The sequence below is a fragment of the Panicum hallii genome, chromosome 1 (assembly GCF_002211085.1).
Source record: "Panicum hallii strain FIL2 chromosome 1, PHallii_v3.1, whole genome shotgun sequence".
NCBI classification, from domain to species: domain Eukaryota; kingdom Viridiplantae; phylum Streptophyta; class Magnoliopsida; order Poales; family Poaceae; genus Panicum; species Panicum hallii.
The window spans coordinates 5444366-5466532 of record NC_038042.1 but is presented as its reverse complement, the minus strand read 5'-3'; the positions used below and the strand labels follow the sequence as shown (position 1 = coordinate 5466532).

Here is a 22167-nt window from a genome sequence, read left to right as displayed (position 1 = left end):
TTTGAATGTTCCTTAGCCCCACCCTATTAGCTTTAAATATTAACTAACTCAAGGACTTTACTAATTAACTTTCAGCACAAATCTTAAAAGAAAGATCTAACGCCTCTTAAATTGGGTGCTGTAATACATTGGTCCGAAACATGATCCTACGTTTTAGCCTCACTATTATAATTACTATATTTTTCTGATTCCTACAAAATAATTCAAAACACCTTCATTTGTTAAAATTCATTTTGGCAGGCTCAATTTTTCTATTACAAGTTGCAAAAATTCCACTAGTTTTGGGTGGCGCAGGAAGGAATTTCACACGAAAGTCCTTAGAAAGGAAAGGTACGATAAACATTCGAGTTCTCATTGTTACCCATCCGGCCATCCATCTACGCAGTTTTTTTTTGAGGAATCCATCTACGCAAATGGGAAACCTCACTTGTTTCGGACGGCGCGTGGCGAGCCTTGAAAAGTTGCGAACGGCCCAGATGCCACGGCCTTGGCCGCCGTCGTGCGTCTTGCTACGCGACCACACAGCTTGTCTCCCCGTCGCTAAAACACAGAGCGCCCAAAACCCAGAAGCCCGCCCGCCTGCCGCCCCGTGCTCGTGTACTAGGGTTTTAAATCGCTTTCAGTTCCCCTCCCATTTCGCCGACCACCGCCGACTCCCCGCTAGGGTTCCGGCCGGCGAGCGGGTTTGCTCTCCGGCGATGGCGCCGCCTCCGCCGCGCGAGCTCCTGGCCGTCTTCGAGGCGGCGCTGCTCGGCCCCGCGCCGCCGTCGCCGTCGCAGCGCGTGGAGCTCCTCCACGCCGTCCGCGATGCCGCCCCTGCGTTCCGCGCGCTCCTCTCCTTCCCGGTGCGCTCCCCTGTGCCGGACATTCGCTTGGTTGTGTGCTAGGATTCGCCGGTGCCGCCTGGTGACTCGGGTTTGCTTAATTTGGGTCTGGGCATCTTTTTCTGTGTGTGTGGGCAGGGGCCGAAGGCGTCCGACCGGACTCAGGTGGAGAGCAAGGAGGTGCGGCTGCCGGACATGCCGCCCATCACTCTCGACGACACTGATGTGCAGACTGTAAGCTCCCTTCCTCCCCAATATATTTGTGGATTCACAATCATTTAGCTAGTTTTGCCCAGGGTGTGCGCACGAGTTGCTTAATTGTACTGTTCAGGATAAGCTCCGAGTGAATGCTTGTTTTCTTGATTGGAGCTTTAGAATGAGAATGGCACTCTAGGAGTTGGTACATCTCGGTGCAAACCTGTACTTTTGAACTAGTCTCCAATATATCTCAAAAAAAAAACTAGTCTCCAATAGATGAGATTGTCATTTGTAACAATGTGACTTCTTACTTCGGCTGAGATGAGCTATGATTTACTTCAATATTTCATTTTCTCAGTATCAGTGGTTTGGTATCAAACATTTGAAATGGTGAAGCTCAATTTTCTTTGTGTTATAGTACTATAGGATTTTATATTATGGAGGATTACGGTCTGGTGATTCTTTTTTCTTTTGAGGATGATGGTTGGTTGTGGTTTCTACTACAATGTTCTGTGGACAGATAGGTTTACTTTTCGTACTTGGTAGCACCTAGCCTAAGATGATGAACCGAGACCACATTTGACCATCTTGACACGAATGGGAAAATAATGTGTTTATCACATCAATACCTTGCTAATTAAATGCTAGGATGTTGCTAGCTTGGGCACCAGGTAGTAAAAGTGTGAGTGTATGACTAGGCTCATAGATTCCTGGCTTGATGCTACATTGTTACTGTTAAGCAAAGAGCAATGTTCAAACTACCGCTCCAATTTTCTGTAGGCTTTATCTTCTCATATCACATGCTTTAAGTTGTGCAACAAGTTTACTGCATGACTTATGATGTCCTTCCTTTTCCTTTAATTGATAAATCTGTGATAGAAAACAAGTACAATATATTCCGCACTCTACTGTGCTGGTTGGATTCTTACCTGTGGTTGAACCCACAAATCATTATCACACTCTCTTAATTATTCCTGAGGCTCAGATCTGTAATGTTTTCTGTGGTTGTACTTGTGTCTATGAATCCCCATGAGGGCACGGCTTTATCTTTTTGTTTATAAATCTACTTACGCCCTTTGATTTATGACAGCAGTATGTAGTAGTTTCACTTTTGCTTTTTTCAAGACTTAAATCTGCATCTCTGTGTTTTTCAGGCCCTTAAGTTGAGTGATGAACTCAATCTTAATGAGATTGAGTGTGTTCGTTTGCTAGTTGATGCTAACAGAGAGGTATTCTTTGCAGAATCGAACTTTTTCTTATTCTATTGTCAGCCATGTTTGGATTGCTATCTGACCATCTTACATGCATTCACGGTGGTGATTTTGCAGTGGGTTTTGTATGGTCGAGAACCATTGGAAATATATAGACTTGCAGCTGGCCTCTGGTACATGGAGAGAAGGGATCTTATAACCTCGTTGTACATTCTGTTGCGAGTAATCTACTAATCATTTTGATTACAGTTGTAGAATAACTTGACTTGAAGGATGATTTGATGTTTTTCTTTCATCTTTTGTAGTCTGTTGCACTTGACCAAGGTCTTGATGCTGATCTAATGTCTGAAATTGAAGAGCAATTGCAGCCTTTATTTAATGATGGTCTCCGGCAAAGGATAATTGCGCTTGTAAAGGTTGGACCTGATGACACTTGAATATATACCCTATGCATGCCTTTTATTCAATGAATATTAAAATAAAATGACCACGGTGAGCTTAAGGCCATATCCAGTAAACTCAGATCTTCTTCAAATAATGGTTCTGAATTAACCCTTTGAGCTCAAGTTTAAATTTAAAAAGCTTAAATACATGTTAAATAGTGTACAAGGACAGAGGTAGAGATTTTGCGCTAAGCTAGGTGGGCTTATGTTGGTCTTGAGTTGCTAGCTTGTCCCTGTTCATTTGTTCATTGTTTTATTTGCTGTTATATCCTAAGCTAGTTCATTCTTCGTTCCAGCTATTTCTTAGCAACCAGTACAGCTAAAAAATCTGTTTAAAAAATGCTCCAAAAGTTTAGTATTTTTTCTTTGTGGGAAATGATGACTGAGGTATAACTACTTTTTCCATAAAAGGAGTTGAACCGTGAAGAACCAGCTGGAATTGGCCGACCAAGCTCTGAGCGATATGTGCTTGACTTCAGAGGTGCTCTTGTGGAAAGAAGGGCAATAGTCTCGAGAGAGAGATTAAGTTTAAGCCACTGCCTTGCTCTTTCTGCACTTATTAAACTAATGAGTAAGCTAAACCTTCAGTTGTATGGCCTTTATCAAATGATTTTTTTTCTAGCACTTACCAAGTGATTTTAATCATTCATTTGCGTGCATCAGCCTACTTGCTGTGTGTGTGTTACCTTTTGTTCATGTCACTTTATGGAAAGCAAACAATAATGCTTTATGCAACTTCATTTAGGCCCCAAGGAGGTTAAGGATGCATTTTCAATATTGAAAGACTGTGCAGCTGAAGCAAATCAAAATACAAGTGTGGAGCTTCAGGTTTGAAGTTTGAACAAGTTACTTTGGAATGATATAATGGTTGTAGACATGTTGTGCAGATCTGTATAATGGTTGTTGTCAAACAAAAGCTTACTTACTTTCATCATTGCAGATCACCTATGGAGTTCTGTTTTCTCTTGTAGCAACTTTTATTTCTGATGCCCTAAGTACTTCTCATGAGAAAGGATCATTGTCATCGTATGATTCCTCATTTAGACATGAATTTCATGAACTTGTAAGCTTTAATTTATGTATTTTCACTAATCACTGTTTAATACTTTGATTGAACATACAGCATTTTTTTTACCATTGCAACCTATGATTTTTTTTTCAGGTGATGAGGACAGGAAACAATATGACTGTTGAAGGATTTGTTGGTGTTGTGCGACTTGCATGGTCTGTTCATTTGATGCTAACTCAAGATCGAAGTAATTCAAGAGAAATTTCAGATATTTGGTCATGTCTGGAAATTATCTGTCGTCAAAATTCTTTTGAGTTTTTGCTGGAGCAAGTTTTGAAAACAGCTGCATACCAGGTATCGAAAATCTGTATTTCAATGCAATCTCTTTCAACTCCATGCTTAATTATTCATGGTCCTGCTGGTTGTGCAAATAACTAATTATTTTTTGAAGTTTGAAATAGTCTATGTTCTGTACGTATTACATTATCGTTTCAAAAAAGAATCCTCTAATATGTCCACGTAATCTTGCCTCCCATATGTTTCTCGGTATATGTCCCTTCTGTTTTGTCATGCTTATCTGTTGCCTCTACCAAATTATATTAGTTTGATTTTCGCCGAGGCGTGCTAGAAGCAAAGCTACAGCGGCTCATCTTTATTTAGTTGAATTCTGTTCTTTCCATTAGTTTTTTAGTTGCTGTCTCTAACTTCATTCCACTCATAACCTTTATCTCACTGATTTCGGAATCCTTGTGCTCTCGAAATTCAAGCATATTTATTATCTGATATTGTTGATCTTTTCCAAACCTCATACTGCGGAAGTGTGGAGTGATAGTAGGGGGAGCAGGACGTAAGAAACTAAGAAGGAAAAGCTTGATGAATGAGTTTATGAATGTCGTACATGTACTTCATTAACTTTTCTTCCTGTTATCCGTAGTTGATGCCCAAACTATGAGGTATATGTTGGTACTCTGTGCAGAGAAAAGCTTCACATCCATCCTGATTGCGAGAAGATGCTTGCCTATTTCCCTGTGAAGCATAAGCTATCCTTATTTCTGTATCTTGCTTGGGATTTGAGTTTATGAAACACTGTTGGTAGATTAGGATGCCTGGATAACTAGGGGAAGATCTGGACATGAATGATTTGACAATCTAAGATTCATCTAAACAAGAAATCACAAATATAGAGAATAAAAAGTAAAAGGTATTAATAATAGTAATAAAAGTATAATAATAATGGTAGAGGCGGATGAATATCAAAGGTCATGATTCGCAGGTTTGGGCATGTCGATTACTGATTTTACACAGTCCAATTCGAAGGTACCAGAGCTAATTCTTTAGGTAACTTTGGATAGGAGTGCGTGGAAATCAGAAAGATTGTGTGTTACAAAGTATCTAGTTAAAATATGCTTTACGGAGTATTCATGTCCAAATCCTAAAATGTGATATGCTTCTGCTCGACCAAAACAGATATAAGTCCACGAGTGGAGCTTGCTTAGGCCGTATTAATTTACAGCAGTTGAAGCCGTGTTTGGTCGCCTGCAAGAGGTCAGGTCAAGGACCTATGCCAGCCAGATGTATTAGCGGGAGAGCAGGTTCCGCTAGCCGTGTTTACTAGTTAATGACAGGTGGTTATTAGGTGATATTTGTGTATATGAAAGTATAAAGGTAAAAACTAAGGGCTAGTAGAGTATATTTCTGCAAATATACGCCATGGTGATGCCTTGTTTTTCACGTTGTATTATGTGTCTTGTCTTTCTGCTGCCAACCAAACATCTACATAGGGCAGGCTGGCAGGGTGACCTAACCAAGCATCCAAAAAATTGTATAATTTCATCCTGACCCTTTGTATAGGCAACAAAACACACCATGTGCGGTTATGCATCTTTTTTGCACTTTGTACCCTGTTGATCTCGATCTGACACATCGACACACCTTAATATATGTAAAATCATGGTTGGTCCTAAAGTTCTAGTATTTCTTGTTGTCAATTTTGATAATTCGGATATTAGTGGTCAAAGTTCGTTCCCAACAATGTCAAACATATTTTATCCAGACATGATATTACCATATTTTTCTTGGTTATCCTTATTTTTTCTCATCTAATGCAGAATGATGATGAGGATATTGTCTACATGTACACTGGCTACACACACAAGTTAATGATGTGCTTTATTTCCCACCCAACTTCTAGAGATAAGGTTAGAGTTACTTCTTGGAACCATAATAACCTAGTATATTATCTATTTTCCTGTGTTGCAGCTGATAGAGATCTACGATTGGGATTACGTGCCAAGTAACTTAATTACTTGTGCAAAAATGATAATGTTATCTTCTTTAATTAACAGATAAAGGAAATTAAGAAAAAAGCAATGACTGCCCTCAGTCCATATGGGCCACCGCGAGATCATCGAGAAGATCCTGCTAGAAATGGGGAACAAGGTGGTCAGCCTACTAATGAGCCTTTTGTATCCTTGCTGGAACTAATTAGAGAAATCTATCAGGTAATGCTTCTGCCATTCATATAGTCAAATCAAATCAGGGAGCCTGAAAACATGTATTGATTTAGCTTGACATGGGTGTTGCATCCTCATGTGTGAGCTTGTTCTGTTTTATAATGATAATCTTCTGTGACCACTTGTTAATGGAAAAGCTGATAGTGCTTCCCAAGACAACGGTTGCAGTGCATTGTTGCAAGGAAAAAAATGTAGAAATGGAATGCTGCATCATGCATTATTCTTGCATCGCTTTTCTTCTTGCTTCTTTGTGTCTTGAGCAAAATGGACAAACATTTTGCATGTGCACACAACATTGTGCTCATGATCTATTTTGGGGTGTACACACACGTTCCATATACCATTCTGGGGCATAGGAACCATAAATTGCATGACTATCAAGTGTTCTTTGAACACCAGAATTCAAATCCGAGTCAGATTCCAGCAACATGTGTCCGAGTTTGAGTGTCATTTCCCAGGACCAATGCTTCTTTTACCATGTTGGATAGTCTCGGGTCAGTCAGACACTCGTATTTATGTTCAAGAATGTGATGAGATGTTATTGACACATCTAATTCAACCACAGTTAGTTTTCATAGTAGAATGCAACCTTTAGTTTGAATGTTTGATAGACTTTTTATAATCTTGGTATGCATCAAACAAGTTTTGCTAGGCCTCAATGGAGTTCATTATGAAAGAGCCTGGTCTGTCTCATTGCCGGCTAACTTGTCAGGCTATTATGTGGCTAAGCTAGTTTGTAATTTCTTACTTTGTTTGCCACTTTATATTTAGCATATTTTATGGACATTGTTAAGTGCTTCATCAAAGGTGAGCCTTGGCCTTGGTTTCGATTCAAGGTTAAGAAATGTTCTTCCCTCTAGTCTAGTAACTACTTCCATCTGTTGTAATTGTGATCACCAAAAGGATGATAATGCATTTTTATTTGTTAAGTTTAAAGTTTTCTTGGGTTCCACTTTAAACCCCATTTTTTGATCTTACAAATGTACTTGCAATAGTAAATAAATTTTGACAGTGCACTAGATCCAAAAAGGTTATCTCATTTCTGCTGAACACATTCTTTAATTAGCCTTGTTGTTAATAAGGCATGCTATTTGAATGATGTCTCACATGCTCTTCTTTTTTACTTTGCTTTTGGTTTGAGAAGTTTGTATGATAATCACATCTTTTTTTGTGTGTGTGTGTGCTCATCAGAAAGAGCCTGAGCTAGTGCATGGAAACGAGGAACTGTGGACCTTTGTTATATATGCAGGAGAAGACCATACTAACACACAAACTCTTGTGGCCTTCCTTGAACTTCTCAGTACTTTGGTATGCATTATGGTTACTGCTCTGTTTGGTTTTTTCATCTTTTTCTGTGACTGAACTATTGGACTTGTCAGGCTTCCACTGAAGTTGGTGCTGCCAAAGTCTATGAGCTGCTTCAGGGAAAAATTTATCGCTCAGTTGGGTGGAGCACTTTGTTTGATTGCTTATCTATCTATGAGGAGAAGTTTAAAAAATCCATTCAATCTTCTGCAAGCATACTACCTGATTTTCCTGAGGGGGATGCACAGGCACTTGTTGCTTATTTAGCAGTTCTTCAGAAGGTGTGAAATTTCTTGCATTTCTTATTCATTTGTTTTGCTTGTCTTGCCTAGCAGTGTTCACAGTAAAACTTGCACTTCTGATGATTTTGGAATCATTATACGAGTATATTAGTTTCAGCGTTACCTTCCATTTTCTATGGCTATATCACATGTTTCTTTGAAAAATCAGAAATTGAATCAGCCTTTGTCTTAGCAAATTCTCAATCTTTCTTATCTTATAACCCATTGAGTAGGTTCTTTTACATGCTTACAGCTCTATATCGAGGTTCTGGAAACTTAGTAGAATTTTCATTGAGACAAAACTCTTCTGGTCCCTCAGCTGTACTGGCCATAAATGTGTACTAAGTAGCAACACTTTGATCAGATGCTATGTGTGTTATAAAATGCTCTTTTCGTCATGCATAATGTTATATAGATTACTGTTGCTGTTTTGACTAAAGAAACTGTGAACATGCTGTAGGTTGTGGAAAATGGGAATCCTATGGAACGAAGGAAATGGTTCCCTGACATTGAACCTTTATTTAAGCTTCTAAGCTATGAAAATGTGCCTCCGTACTTGAAGGTACAAGCCTTTATGTTCTGAGTACATATGTACATCTGTTTTTTAATGTTTGGTTGGGTGGCGTTTATGATTTCTCGTAACATGATCTTGAATCATATGCAGGGGGCTTTGCGAAATTCAATAGCTGCATTTATCAAAGTGTCACCCCTACTAAAAGATGCTATTTGGAATTATCTTGAGCAATATGACCTTCCGGTGGTTACAGCTCCAGTAGGCCACCATACAGCAACCCAGGTACATATGTTTACCGTTTCATTAATTTCCTATATTTACTGTCTACTTTCTAATTCATTTTTTGGTCCTCAAGCAAACTAACATACTTCCTCAAGTCACAAAAGTGCCGTTTTGGACATCGGCACAACCACCAACCCACTAGTTTGACCACTAATTGCTATTGTAAAATATAGCAAAGTTGTAATATTGATACATTATGAGACAGTTTTTTTCAAGATAAAATCTAACTACACCGTTTTGAAAAGTTAAACTGTGATGTTAACAACGATATTTATGGTCAGTGTTGATTGAATGCAACTCCAAATGCCACACTATTGTTTGAGGGAGTATAAAGAAAGAAATTAAAAAAAACCTATTTTCATCTTTTTACATATGTTGATGAAGTACTGTTTATCGTAAATTAACCTGGTATACAAATATTTTTATTTTTCTGTTGCGACAAACAATGAACCTGCGCTGTATTCGTAATTATACATTTAATTATTTCATATAGCTGCCAATCTTGCACCTTGATCTTACCTTTTCCCTTAGTGCTGGCAGCTAGATGCTATGTTTGGTTTAGTTATGACTCGGCACTATTTTCTCAGTTTATCTGATTTTACTATGATGTATATTTCTTTATGTTATCTTGTTTTGGTTATCTTATATTCAGTCTCTGGAGCCACAACTTTGTGAGAATGCCTGTTATCTATGTCAAAACTGGCAAACACTTTAGTTAGGTGATGCAAGATCCTATTCTGAAATGATCAGCTTCCTCTAGGTGATGCCCATTATCTGATGCACTGGAAAGTAGCACTAAAGTTTGTTGAGGTGCATTTTATTAGTTGCCTAATCCCCCAATGTTCTTAATGGCAAAGTTAACACTACACTTAGGTGAAACAAGGTCTGCTTCTTAAGTCTTAAACAACTACAGCTTCCTCTATTGGAAGGCTTTGGTGCCCGTCGTCTGATGCATTGGAAAGCAGCAACAAAAAAGTGTTGAATTGTTGATAATGCTACTCGATTCGTTTTTGCTCGTCTGTTTTTGCTTCAACATATGGGGCAACAAATACACGGAACACTTGAATTCAACCTATGCTTGCAAAACCCTTCATGCTAGGTGCTTTTCTTTCTTTTGTTTGATCTTGGATGTAAAGTCAACCTTTAGCAGAATCTGACATACAATCTACTAGTCTGCCATGCTCATATGAAATATCACTATAATCTCAATTCAGCATGATGTTTCTTCTATGTTGGCGGCAGATCTATGATATGCGATTTGAGTTGAATGAAGTGGAAGCAAGGAGGGAGAGTTACCCCTCGACCATATCTTTTCTCAAATTGATCAATGCACTTATTGCAGAAGAAAGAAACATAAGTGACAAAGGCCGGAGGTGCTTACTTTTTTACTAGTTATTGTCATTTCCTGACCTTCAACACTTTCTGAGAGTAAGATACGATTTTCTAACAGGTTCATGGGTATCTTTAAGTTTGTTTATGAGGATGTCTTTGGTCCTTTTCCTCAAAGAGCCTACGCTGACCCTCAGGAAAAATGGGAGCTTGCACTTGCCTGCCTGGAGCATTTCCGCATGTGAGTAGAGTGTGAATTTTTTTGTTTGAAAATTATTTTTTTTCTTTTTGGAATAGGGAACAATGGAATATGAACCCTTGATCCAGATATCCCTTTTTATCTGGGATAGTTTCTTTGATCTTCCAGTCTCTTGCTTTGTTTGCCATAAAATGCAGTGGTGCACTCAGTAACAAATTGGCTATTGTTTTTACAGGGTTTTGAGCATGTATGACATAAATGATGATGACATTTATGCTTCTGTTAACACATCAGCCCCTTCATCCATTGAGAGACAGCTCCCTCTGCTAGAACTACTCAAAGTATGTCCATGTACTGATTTTGAGAAGTGCCAACTGCTAACATATTACATATGCTCAATGTTGGATTATTTACTGTACCTGGAAGTTCATTGACCATCATGTTGCAATGGGAGCAACTTTTCATTGTGAACATCGCGCAGTCCTTACTACAGATTCCCTACTTGATGTCAGGAGTCTAGAACAGTGATCCTTTAGCGATGTGTGTATAATATTCCGTAGCTAGTATTGGAAGGTATTTAGCATGTTTGCAGCATCATATTATTGAGTTATTGTTTGCATTATATGGAACTTGGATGGCTGAAAACTTATCTGAATATTGCTTATAAACATACATGAATTCATATTGTTCTACTATATTCACAACTGTAGGCGAGATAGCACTACATTGAGCTTTCTTTCTACATATACTATCTTCATAGGAATAGTATCATCTAAAAAAATAAATAGCAATACCATAAAAAAATAGCAATACTTTCTGGAATGTATTGCAATTTGATTTTTCATTCCCAGTTATATGGTGATGCTCTGGTTAAAAAACCTTTTCTTTTTTAGCAGATAAGTATGTGTTTTTATCCTTCAGATTACCTGTACTAATATGCTTTGCTTCAGTGGATTTGCTTGCTTGTTTTCTTTGTGGAGTGCATGTTATCCCAGATATATATGTCTGTTTAAAGATATAACATTTTTGCATCAGTTTCTATTTCACCTCTAGTTGTACATTATGAATAATTTGTGGTTGTGGAATTCTTACCAGGATTTCATGAGTGGGAAAGTTGCATTCCGCAATATCATGAACATAATATTAGTGGGTGTTGACTCTATTATCAATGAGCGGACTACCCAAACATATGGTATTCTTTTGGAGAAAACTGTCCATCTATCTCTTGAAATATTTATTCTTGTTATGGAGAAAGATCTGGCTCTTGCCGATGTTTTCCGGCCGCTCTACCAGGTTTTGTACTTTGCTTATTTTGGTTGTGGGGTTTTGCCTGGCCATATCTTCATCTAATTGCTTTTCTGTTTTTTTATGGATTATGCAGCCATTGGATGTTATTTTAGCAAAAAATCATAGGCAGATAATAGCATTGCTAGAGTTTATACGATATGACTATCTTCCCCAAATTCAACAGTGTTCAATAAAAATTATGGGCATCCTGAGGTATATCCAAATTATTTTTATTTTTTCCTTTTGCTGCGTGTCTAGTTCTTGTTCAATATTAAGACATGAAATTTCTGTAATGAATTCAAGTGTGCTAGTTTGCTTATATATGTTCTTACAACTTATTTATTTATGGCAGTTCTAGAATAGTTGGCCTGGTACAGTTGCTTCTGGAAGCTGACGTTGGAAAAACTGTAATAGAAGATTATGCCGCTTGCTTGGAGTTCCGGTTTGATGATTTTCAGGTTATAGAGGACACAAAAGATGATATTGGAGTTCTAATACTGCAGGTTGTGATTTCATTCCCATTGACCTTGTTTGTTGAGCTATTTATTGACCTGTGTTTTAATTATGCTAGTCAATCATATATGCAGTTGCTTGTGGACAATATTTGTCGTCCAGCTCCAAACATAACACATTTGCTCTTGAGATTTGATGTCAATGGATCCATTGAGCGAACTGCTCTAAAACCAAAATCTCACTATAGGTTAGCTCCAGACTGTGCCTTTATGTTTAATGATATACTTTGTTAATTGAACTCACCTCGTTATATCTCAGTTGTTTGAAGGTAATTCTTGACAATCTTGAAAAGGTGACAAAGCCAGATATAAATGCCTTACTGCACGAGTTCAGTTTTCAGGTTTGGTATTTTTGCTTAGTAGTCAGATATGAGATTTTCCACCTTATTTACTTTTATATCATAACATTACATTTTTCTCTCCTTCTGAATTCAGCTTCTGTACGAGTTATGTCTTGACCCTTTAACTTGCGGACCTGTTATGGATCTCCTGAGTACAAAGAAGTACCAGTTCTTTTCTAAGGTTTTCATTCTTCTCTGTTCTTTTGAATCATTGTTTGCTAAAAGTTTCAATTAGAACTTATATTTTCCTTGCCCACTAATGTCAGCATGTTGGAACCATTGGAGTTACACCACTTCCGAAAAGGAACACCAACCAATCTCTTCGTATCAGCATGCTCCATGAGGTATACATTGAGCTTCCATCTTCCGCCAAAATTTTAGTTTGGAGAACATGCAGAAACTAATAGAAGTGCAACAAATGGTTAGTGTTTTATGATTCCAACATACTGTAAAATAAACCTTATATTTGAATTATTCTTGATACATTGCATAAAGCTTTTGAACAGAAAATGGATATCAAAATCAGAATACATGGTGATTTATTCGACATGTCTGCCACGTTTGGATAGCCACTGTTGTTTTCTGCTATTCATTTTCTGTGGATGTGCTACATTTCATAAGTAGGAACTGAACTCTTGGAAGTTAGAACATTATAGTTATCAAATTGCTGATCAGCTGCCCTCTTGACTGGATCATCTGGAGTCCTGCACTCTTGAACAATGCCTTGTTACTTGTGGCGATGCCATATGGCCAAAAGGCTGAGGAGGGTACATACGGAAGAGAAAGGAAAAAAAGAAGAAGAGGGGAAGGCGATCTCACCATGCTGGCCCAGCTGACCCCCAGTCCCAACATCCCCTTCTCATGCTGAACTCATGCATTACCTTGCTGCTTATCTCATTTCAATGTCTTAGTCCTTGACTTGAAACAAGATCGCAACCAGGGTTTTGATTGGATCTTGGAGTGCTGTGGATGGTGATGCGGTCCACCTGTCTTTCCAATAATCTTTACCTCCAAGAACTTGCCCCTCCCTTGGCTGTGCCATATGGGAGCAAAGTGAGCTGACAGGGGTGTGTGTGTGTTGTTGTGGGGGGGGGGGGGGGGGGGGGTCATCCCTGGCTTCGAGCACCTTGGCACCACATCGGCACACTGGTAACAATGCTCCTGAAATATAAGGGCACATATTTGAAATGTTGAAATTCTGCTACTATAGAATTGCATTTGGACGGCAAATTTAGATGCCTTTTTAGGGATCTATTGCTTTTGATTGTTGCCTGCTATATCTATTTTGGTATTTTTCATTCTGTTGAAACCATGATTTCTTTGTTTTCAGAGGGCATGGTTGCTAAAGATGTTAGCACTGGCATTACATCTATCCGATATATCGTCACCTGCGTACCGGGAAGCATGCGTGGCTATTCTTTATCATACTTTTGGTCAGTGTGCCGATAACTTCCAGAGTACAAGTTTGGTCCATTCACGTGATGCTTCAACTGGCATTGGCAATGAACCAGCAAATAGAAATAAGGTAACATATGGCATCTGCATTTTTCTCATTTGGCTTTTTTCCCTAGTTGATGAATCATCCTTGGATTGGAGAACGTGGAAATCAGCAATCCACATGCCCGATCCTTGACTTAGCCTATTGATCTGCTTTTTCTATCATCATCATTATTCTCAATACCTTCTACTTCTTAACTTTTATTATATCTTGTTGGTCATACCTCTTGTTGCATTCATATTTTCATCTCTAGCCTACCCCAACTTGCTTGGGACAAAGGATTTGTTATTTTTTTTCTTGGTGATGAATGAATAGTGTCTTATACTTTGATTGTTTAGCCCTTAAGTTTTGTTTGTGCGAAGCTTCGTTGAGCAAAGCCTGGTTATGCTGGTTAAGCTAACCTTTTTCTGTATACTAGTTTCAAATGTGGGGGTTTAAAACCTCGTTAAGCTTTCATGGTTCTGGTCAAGTGCTCAAATGTGGTATTTTATCTACATTTCCATGCTCCAGAACCTTATATTACTTGTAACTTTGCACCTAGGTTCTGGACTTGCTTGAGGTTCTACAGTTCAGATGTCCGGACACTTCAATGAAGTATCCACAGCTGCTTTCCAACCTGGGAGTTGAATCAAAGGTATGCCCTTTACACCTTCCAGTTCCTTAGTTCTTTTTAGTTCTCATTAGGTTTTGGTATGCACAGATTGAGGAGATCCTAAGGAACTCTGCGACATGTGAATTTGGTGGTGTATATTATTATTCAGAGAGAGGTGATCGACTGATTGATCTGGATGCTTTTCATGGAAAACTTCTCCAGGTTGTATGTCCATTCCTATGCATCCTTGTTATGTTATACTTCTTTAAAAATGATCACTTCAAAAATGATTTTGTGTTTGATGGATCTATTATTTTGTCAGATATCACAAGAATTGAACTCACAATTAAGCGAGCCTGAGAAAAGTGAACTAAAAGAATCAGTTCATCATTTGCTGAAATGGGCTTGGCGATATAATAAAAATCTTGAAGAGCAGGCTGCCCAACTTCACATGTTGACTGGCTGGTCACAGATTGTTGAAGTGAGTTGTGTATTTGCTTGTTGGCTTATCATTTGTGTAGGCTGGAAAATTTTATGTGATATGCTGATTACTATTTGTGAAAACTAGGTTGCTGTATCAAGAAGAATGTCATTACTTGATGACCGTTCTCAGCTATTGTTTGAGTAAGTTGTGCCTCCCTTCACATAAAATTTTAAAAAATTTGGATAACTGTACTAATCTTGCTTGATGCAGGCTGCTTGATGCTTCATTGAGTGCAACAACATCTCCAGATTGTTCAGTGAAAATGGCATATATTTTAACCAATGTGAGAAGCATGTTGTTATGTAGCAAACACTAATGTCTTAATCAAGCACCATACCCTTTGTATCTGTGTTCTCAATTTAATTTGTTGGTCATTTTAAGGTATCATTGACCTGTATGGCTAAACTGCGCGATGAAAGATTCATATGCCCAGCTGGTGCAGATTCTGATGCGGTTACTTGCCTTGACATTATTTCGTCGAAGCAGCTACCAAATGCTGCTTGTAACTCATTGTTATTCAAGCTGGTGACGGCAATACTAAGAAACGAATCATCTGAAACCTTGAGAAGACGGTAACTTCATTGTAGTTGGTGACTTTTAGCACCACTAACCCACTCCTTGCTTCACACCTTCTCCGTCCCTTCTGTGAATACTGACCTTTAATCGTCTTCTGCAGACAATATGCATTATTACTGAGTTATTTTCAGTATTGTCGTAGCATTCTTGACTCTGATGTCCCTCCATCAGTTCTACGGTTCTTGCTACTGGAGGAACAAGAGGCCGATGATGATGACTTCACTCTTCAAAAGGTCCTTTTCTGTTGCATTACTTTTTTCCCCCTTTGTAATGTGACTCTTGCCTTATCATTCTTTTGGCTTTTAAAAGGTTCTCAAGGAGCACAATGAATTAGTACAGGCCAACTTTTCCATCATAAGGAAGGAAGCTCAAGCTATCGTCGATTTGGTAAGCCATTCTTTTGTTTATGTGAAACTCGTGCAGTTTATTTTTGTTTGTGCAAGGGAAACATAACTTACTGTAAAATTTGTAGCACGTCTGCCTCATGGCATGGATATGGTATCACTAACTCAGCCTGTCATCACATCTACTATCCATAGTCATTCCAAATTTCAACCATTATGTGGAATTTTAGCAGCATTTCCCTAATATGCTAAATTTGAGATAAACAGCAAAAGGTATTGTTATGGGCTTGAGATTGGTTGGAGAATGAGAGGAGGGCAGCAGCATGTATTGTTGACATGAGCAGTACTGCACCAACAGTGCCGTGGGAGAGAGATGATAGAAGGAAATCCCTTCTATCTGCTTAACCTTTACGGATAGCATCCTCACTCTACGTCTCTACCTAGATTGGATCTTATAGATATAATCCAATTTAGTCACAATCATATTTGAAATATCCCGATTATAAAAGGAATTACATAAATAGAAGAGTAAAATGCACCAGAGGTCCACCAACTTGTAAGGGTGTGTCATTTAGGTCCACGAACTCCAAAAGTGCATTTTTAGGTCCGTCAACTTGTAATTTGTGTCACTTAGGTCCATAAACTTTGAAAACATAGGTCCATAAACTCTGAAAGTGCATTTTTGGGTTCATAAACTTGTAATTTGTATCACTTAGGTCCATAAACTCCAAAAGTGCATTTTTAGGTCCATGAACTTCATCCATGAGCAGTCGTGTGGCTACAACGCCCACAAAGGTCGCCCCGATATCGCTGTCCACGAGTATCTTTCAATCCCTTACCGAGAACCACTCTGGGTTGACCCACGTCTAAAGTCGTCACGAGATTTTTCACCACAACACCTAGCGCCACCATATCCGGCCACCCGCGCCACGGAAGACATAATATCCCCTACCACGGTATACATGTTGTTGAGTCCCTTTGTGACCTCCTCCACCTTTCCCAAGCCATCAACCCCTGCTCTCCACCCATATTACGAGGTCATATCTAGATCTAAGCTCCAGAACTCACCAATGACAGTCTGTAAGCCCCCCTTTGAATCCTAATACATGTCAATAACCTCCAAGATAAGTCTTTCATCCCTCCTCTCTCCTCTCCCTATACACTTGATTCGAAATCAGGGTTCAAATTTGACCCTTTTGTCGAACTCCAGCAGCGTGCGGGCACCGTGTAGATTTATGTTGGTGCGATATCAGTGCATGAAGATTAAGTGGCGGGGTATGGACCTAGGTGACACAAATTATAAGTTTATGGACCTAGGAATGGACTTTCAGAGTCTGTGGACCTAACTGACACAAATGACACAAATTACAAGTTTATGGACCCAGAAATGCAATTTCGAAGTTGATGGACCTAATTGACACTCTCTTACAAGTTGATGGACCTCTGGTGCATTTTACTCTAAATAGAATATCCATGCAGTCCTAGGTGAGGTCCACCTGCCAACCTGCTTAGCCTGGCACTTGTAGTGCTGGTCAACCATGACAGGTGTTTATATAGAAGTTGCCTAGCAGTTCTGAAATAATTGCGATTACAAGGTTTAATTCCCAGTCACATTTCTATTAAGGATATACAGAAACTAAACGTTCCTAGAATGAAGCCATTAACAGATCAGTAAAGACCATGTTGTGTGTTACATCACATTCTTGTGATTGTGTAGTGCAAAACTATTCTGAATTTTGTACAACAGATAGCTTCTCGTGCCTACCGTTTTCTTTTACATCACCTTTGGTTCCAGTCATTTGTCCTTTTAGCTCTAGGCACGTAGTCCAGGAATGGAGTTACTGCTCTACTTCTGTCAGCATGTTTTACCCCGATTAATAATGAATCCATCTATTTTCCATGCTGCAATAGGCAATAAACAGATTTTTGTATCTTGCTAAGGAAACTCAGAGATACACCTTTGTATATTTGCATGCAAAAAAAAACTTAAAATGTGATCTAATTTGTGACTTGAGATAATAGCACAGTAGTTCCAACATTATTATGCTTATTTTTGCCAAACCCTATTGCATCTTTATAATTGAAATGCTTGTGCATGCTAGCAGCTAGCACTATTCAATTACCATACAATGTCTCTTGATTATTATTTATGAGGTCCAGAGACATATTTTAATTGTGCAATGCTCTTTATGCTTTTGACCAACTGCAATATCCCATCTTCAGGAGTTTTGGAGATGATTAAATGAACCAGTTAAATGGTTGGCCATATAGGTAATCTGATAATCCGTTTTTTTTTAATTCTTGTTACAGGTTACTAAGGATGCTGTCCATGGGAGTGAAGCTGGCAAAGCAATTTCCTTCTATGTTCTTGATGCACTAATTAGTATTGATCATGAAAAGTATTTCTTAAATCAGCTTCAAAGTCGAGGGATTCTTAGATCATGTCTAAGTGATGTTACAAACTATTTGTCAAAGGTCTGTACTGCCACTGCTATTTTCTTTTCTTTTCTTTTTTTCATTTTTCAACCTGCTGATCCCAAGTGCAGACTTCATGCTATCATGCATTCACATCATTTTGATATTGCTGATTTTCTTGAAAAATGGATCAGTCTTTGTGGACTTCTTTTCTTATTGTGCATGCTTGGGTGGGTAATGTCAAAATAGGTGAATTATAGAACTTTTGTAGGCAACCTTGTAAGACTTGCACAGTGCAGGCTAAGGTGTTAATGTTGGGACTGCCATTCCTGTAGATGGTGGGAAGGGAGAATATGGCTTTGAAGTTGAAATTATCTAGGGGTGTTCCCAATTGCCAAGGTTGCTAGTTTTGATTTTCTTGTTCCAAATAGGGATGTATAACAGACAATTCTATCTATTGATTTAGTATCCTATTTCAGAGGATTGGAATATGATTTAGGTTTCCTGTCATAGTCAATAGCTTCCTGGTCCAGCTTGTGCTTGTTTTCACGACAAACAGTATGGCTGCAAATGCGATTTGGGCCTTTTCCATTGTCATATTTATCTGAGCTATACTTATGTGCGTAGCTTTATGCTTTGTTGTAACGAGTACGTTGGGATTTTTTTTCAAAAAAATATGTTTTTGATTCTTTAACTTGAATAATTAAGTGTAATGTTTAGTTTATTATGAGGCTGGATATATTTTTCCTGCTATACTAGGTATTTGGATTTTGGAACTTGCTTGAAATGGATATATATTTGATTGATAACTTTATTCGAGCATATTCATAGTTTCCTGAACTTTAGTTGTGCACTTATGCTCACTTTGTTTTTTTCTGAAAGACACCGCACAAACATCTTTGTGTCTTGTTTTATGAAACCTGGACATAGATTTTTCATTAACATCTGTTGCAGTACACGTATATGCTAAAGATGACCTATAATTCGATGAATATCGCTTCAAAATAAAAAGAAAGTCTGCCTAGAGAATGCCTCATGCAGGTTTTATTGTGATAATCTATTTGTCGTGTCACTGTGTCTAGCATTTTACCCTGATATGTGGTGTCATCAGTTTTATGGGTGTTTTTCAGGATTCGTCATTCACATCAGAATCTTCACAACGGTTTTGCACTGTCGATGCTCAGTTCTCATTACTGCTGAGAATAAGTCATCAGTATGGCAATCATGGCTCTCAGATTTTGTTGTCCATGGGTGTTTTACAAAACCTTTCATCATGCAATCTCATGGGTGTGCAAAAAAAGGTGCCCTTTATTTGCAATTATAACCAAATGTTTTTATGAATTCACACTTACAGTTTGGTATACTGTCAGGGAAATTCAAGGGCAATCTCCAATATCATAAAAGAACGGGCTGGCGAAATTGATAAGAAGAAGTCACTTATTGCACCCGTACTGCGAATAGTCACCTCGTTTACATCGCTCGTGGACTCAACTGATTTTCTTGAGGTTAGCTGATTTTGGGTGGCAGTATAGTGCACATTCAATTGTGTGATTAAAAGGGAGAACATAATGAGTAAAATTTTTATCTGTGGTTCATTGCTGATTCTGCAGTAAAAGTAATTTAACATTATAACAAGCAATCAACTACGAGGAAACACTATTTTTTATGCGTTTAGTTATGATAACTGGATACTACATATCTTTACTGCTGTATAGTACTGACATTTTAAGAATCTGGCCTTTTGAATCGCGTTACTTCAGGTGAAGAACAAAATTGTACGAGAGATAGTGGACTTCTCAAAGCAGCATCAGTCGGTTTTTAATAGCATTTTAAGGGAGAACGTTTCTGGAGCTAATTTGTTCACATTGGAGCGCCTTAGCTTGGTGGTTTCTATTCTCAGCAAGGTTTACTGTTCACTTCTTATTTGATTTTGGTCAATCTTAATCTGTTTTAGAGGTTCACGGGTGCTAAAAACTTTGTAGGTGTGGGCATACGAGGAAAATGAGGAATGCAGCTATATCCAAGATCTATTTGCCTTGATGCATTCTCTTTTTAGCCTTGACTTTGGGTCTCTGAATTTTATGCAATCGCCCAACATGATTGAGGTAAGCCTAGTCCTCTTTATAATAGACATATTATAATGATGACTTTATGCACCCACGTCTTTTTTTTAATACTTCTACATGTTGCTGCTTACCAGAATCAGAAGTCAGAATTCATAGCGTTTGGTCTTTGCTTCAGCCTTATATCTTACTTGTATGTTCTGGCTACAAAGAAGAACATGCGATTTCAAGTGAGTACGTTAAACCTACCCTTATCAAATGAAAAAAAGGAAGAGAGAAAGGGAAAAAAAAACTTGCAGTTTGGTTCTGGCACGTGCTGCAAGTTGAGTTTTTCTTAAAAGAAAAATTCAGGTAGCACAAATGAAGGGGCACAGGGATTAGTTTTTTTGTGAAATCTTTGACACTGATGTCTTCCCAACACCTTGGTTTTGCAGGTTTCGTATGACCATAATAATGACCAACAACAACCAACACTACAAATGGTTTCTGATCTTCTGAATTCAGTAACACGAGCCCTAGAAAGAGTAGCTGAAGAAAAATGTATGCTATTAAACAAGGTATTGCTGTTTCTGACCTGCATGTTCACAAATTTACTTGCGGATTTTCTTTTGAGTGGAATATTGAAGTATGGAGAAAATAAGTTATGCTTCGTAACCTGACTAGGAAGACAGATCCAGAATTGATTGAAATGGTCGCTATTATTAGGAATTATGAAGTAGTTCATACTTTTTCCTCAATAGCTAACTTGTCTTATTTTGTTGTTTAGGTTCGTGACTTGAATGAGTTATCCAGAAAAGAGGTCGATGAGATAATAAAGTTATGTATGAAGCAAGATTGCATCTCTCCCAATGATAACATCCGTAAAAGGTTACCTTTTTTCTGCCTTATAGATTCTTTGCAATATTCTTGGTTCTAACACTTGCTGCTTTTGTCTAGTTAATCCTTCAATATTATGTGCTATTAGGTAACACGTTTCTTTATTTGCAGGAGGTACATTGCAATGATAGATTTGTCTTGCATGGCTGGGAACCGAGATCAGCTTATAACCCTTCTGCTTCAAATAGCGGAATGTGCCATTACCATTCTCCTTGTTCATTTCCAGGACGAGTAAGAATGCTTATTATTGGTGTAAATAAAGGCTCTATATCTCACGATTCTGTTCTTATTACATTAGAAATCCAACATTTTTCTCTGCATTTGCAGGGCTTGCGCAAAAGATCTTTCTCCATTTTCTGATGAGCTACTTCCTGTACTGGAGAGGCTTGAACATTTTAAAGAGGTATGAAGTTCGCATAAATTGATATTGTTACTATTGCTCCAAGGACCAAGTAGTTTGCCATGTTATGTTCACTCTGCTTTCAGTTATAGGCTTCCACAGTTCTGGACAAGTGGTAAGGTTGAAATATGACTGCTATTTTGTACCATGAGATCAATATATATTTAATCATTCAATAATTAAACTGGAGTTTAAAGGGAAACCGTGTTTAAGCGCGATTAATTTTGTCCATCAAATTTAATACATTTGTTTGCTTTTCAGGATAAAGTTGGACGTAGTCTAAAGTTGTTCCACAGATCTGTGACCACACTAAAAGAGATGACCATCAGAAGCATGACCATATGACGGCGGTGTGTGTTGTACAATATACGTGTTTTGTGTGATAGCTACACTTCGCTTGATTTCTAGATGTAAAACATTGTTGTTGTGCTAGCTCACTTATTGAATTACATTAATAACTTGGACTGCCCCGAGGCGGTCAGTTTTATGTTACATGGCATGTTTGCTGGGTTTGTTGTTTGTTCGGGAGTGTCTTCTATTATTCTATATGGATGGGCATGGTTTCACGTGCATTAATGCGTTTTCCCTGTCCTGTTGGCTGGTCCCTGCTGACATGTAAACCCCAGCCCTCTTGCTCTTCTCCTGAATGTGTTCGTCCCGCGTTACGGCCG

General features: G+C 38.4%; 1 protein-coding gene across 2 annotated transcripts; it reads left to right on the top strand.

Moving 5' to 3' along the window:
- Positions 1-553: 553 nt before the first annotated feature.
- LOC112889395 (nuclear pore complex protein NUP205) lies at positions 554-21988 on the top strand. Of its 2 annotated transcripts, XM_025956002.1 has the most exons (45): positions 558-845; positions 963-1058; positions 2177-2251; positions 2351-2455; positions 2539-2649; positions 3088-3247; positions 3422-3504; positions 3617-3739; positions 3839-4039; positions 5794-5883; positions 6031-6186; positions 7390-7506; positions 7578-7784; positions 8245-8346; positions 8449-8580; positions 9823-9953; positions 10031-10150; positions 10344-10449; positions 11204-11401; positions 11490-11608; positions 11748-11898; positions 11983-12095; positions 12167-12248; positions 12343-12429; positions 12515-12592; positions 13579-13773; positions 14288-14380; positions 14447-14560; positions 14661-14819; positions 14907-14962; positions 15033-15105; positions 15204-15394; positions 15499-15631; positions 15708-15785; positions 18053-18217; positions 19288-19458; positions 19528-19662; positions 19918-20061; positions 20140-20262; positions 20358-20450; positions 20655-20777; positions 20987-21087; positions 21208-21327; positions 21424-21499; positions 21758-21988. In XM_025956002.1, the coding sequence occupies exons 1-45, from the start codon at positions 699-701 to the stop codon at positions 21839-21841; spliced, it is 5517 nt and encodes a 1838-aa protein (XP_025811787.1). In that variant the 5' UTR covers positions 558-698; the 3' UTR covers positions 21842-21988. The 2 variants fall into 2 exon arrangements, 1 of the variants encoding a protein (XP_025811787.1); XR_003228097.1 differs by lacking the exons at positions 20358-20450; positions 20655-20777; positions 20987-21087; ... (1 more) ...; positions 21424-21499; positions 21758-21988 and having other exon boundaries at positions 554-845; positions 19288-19457; positions 19526-19662; positions 20140-20159.
- Positions 21989-22167: the final 179 nt, after the last annotated feature.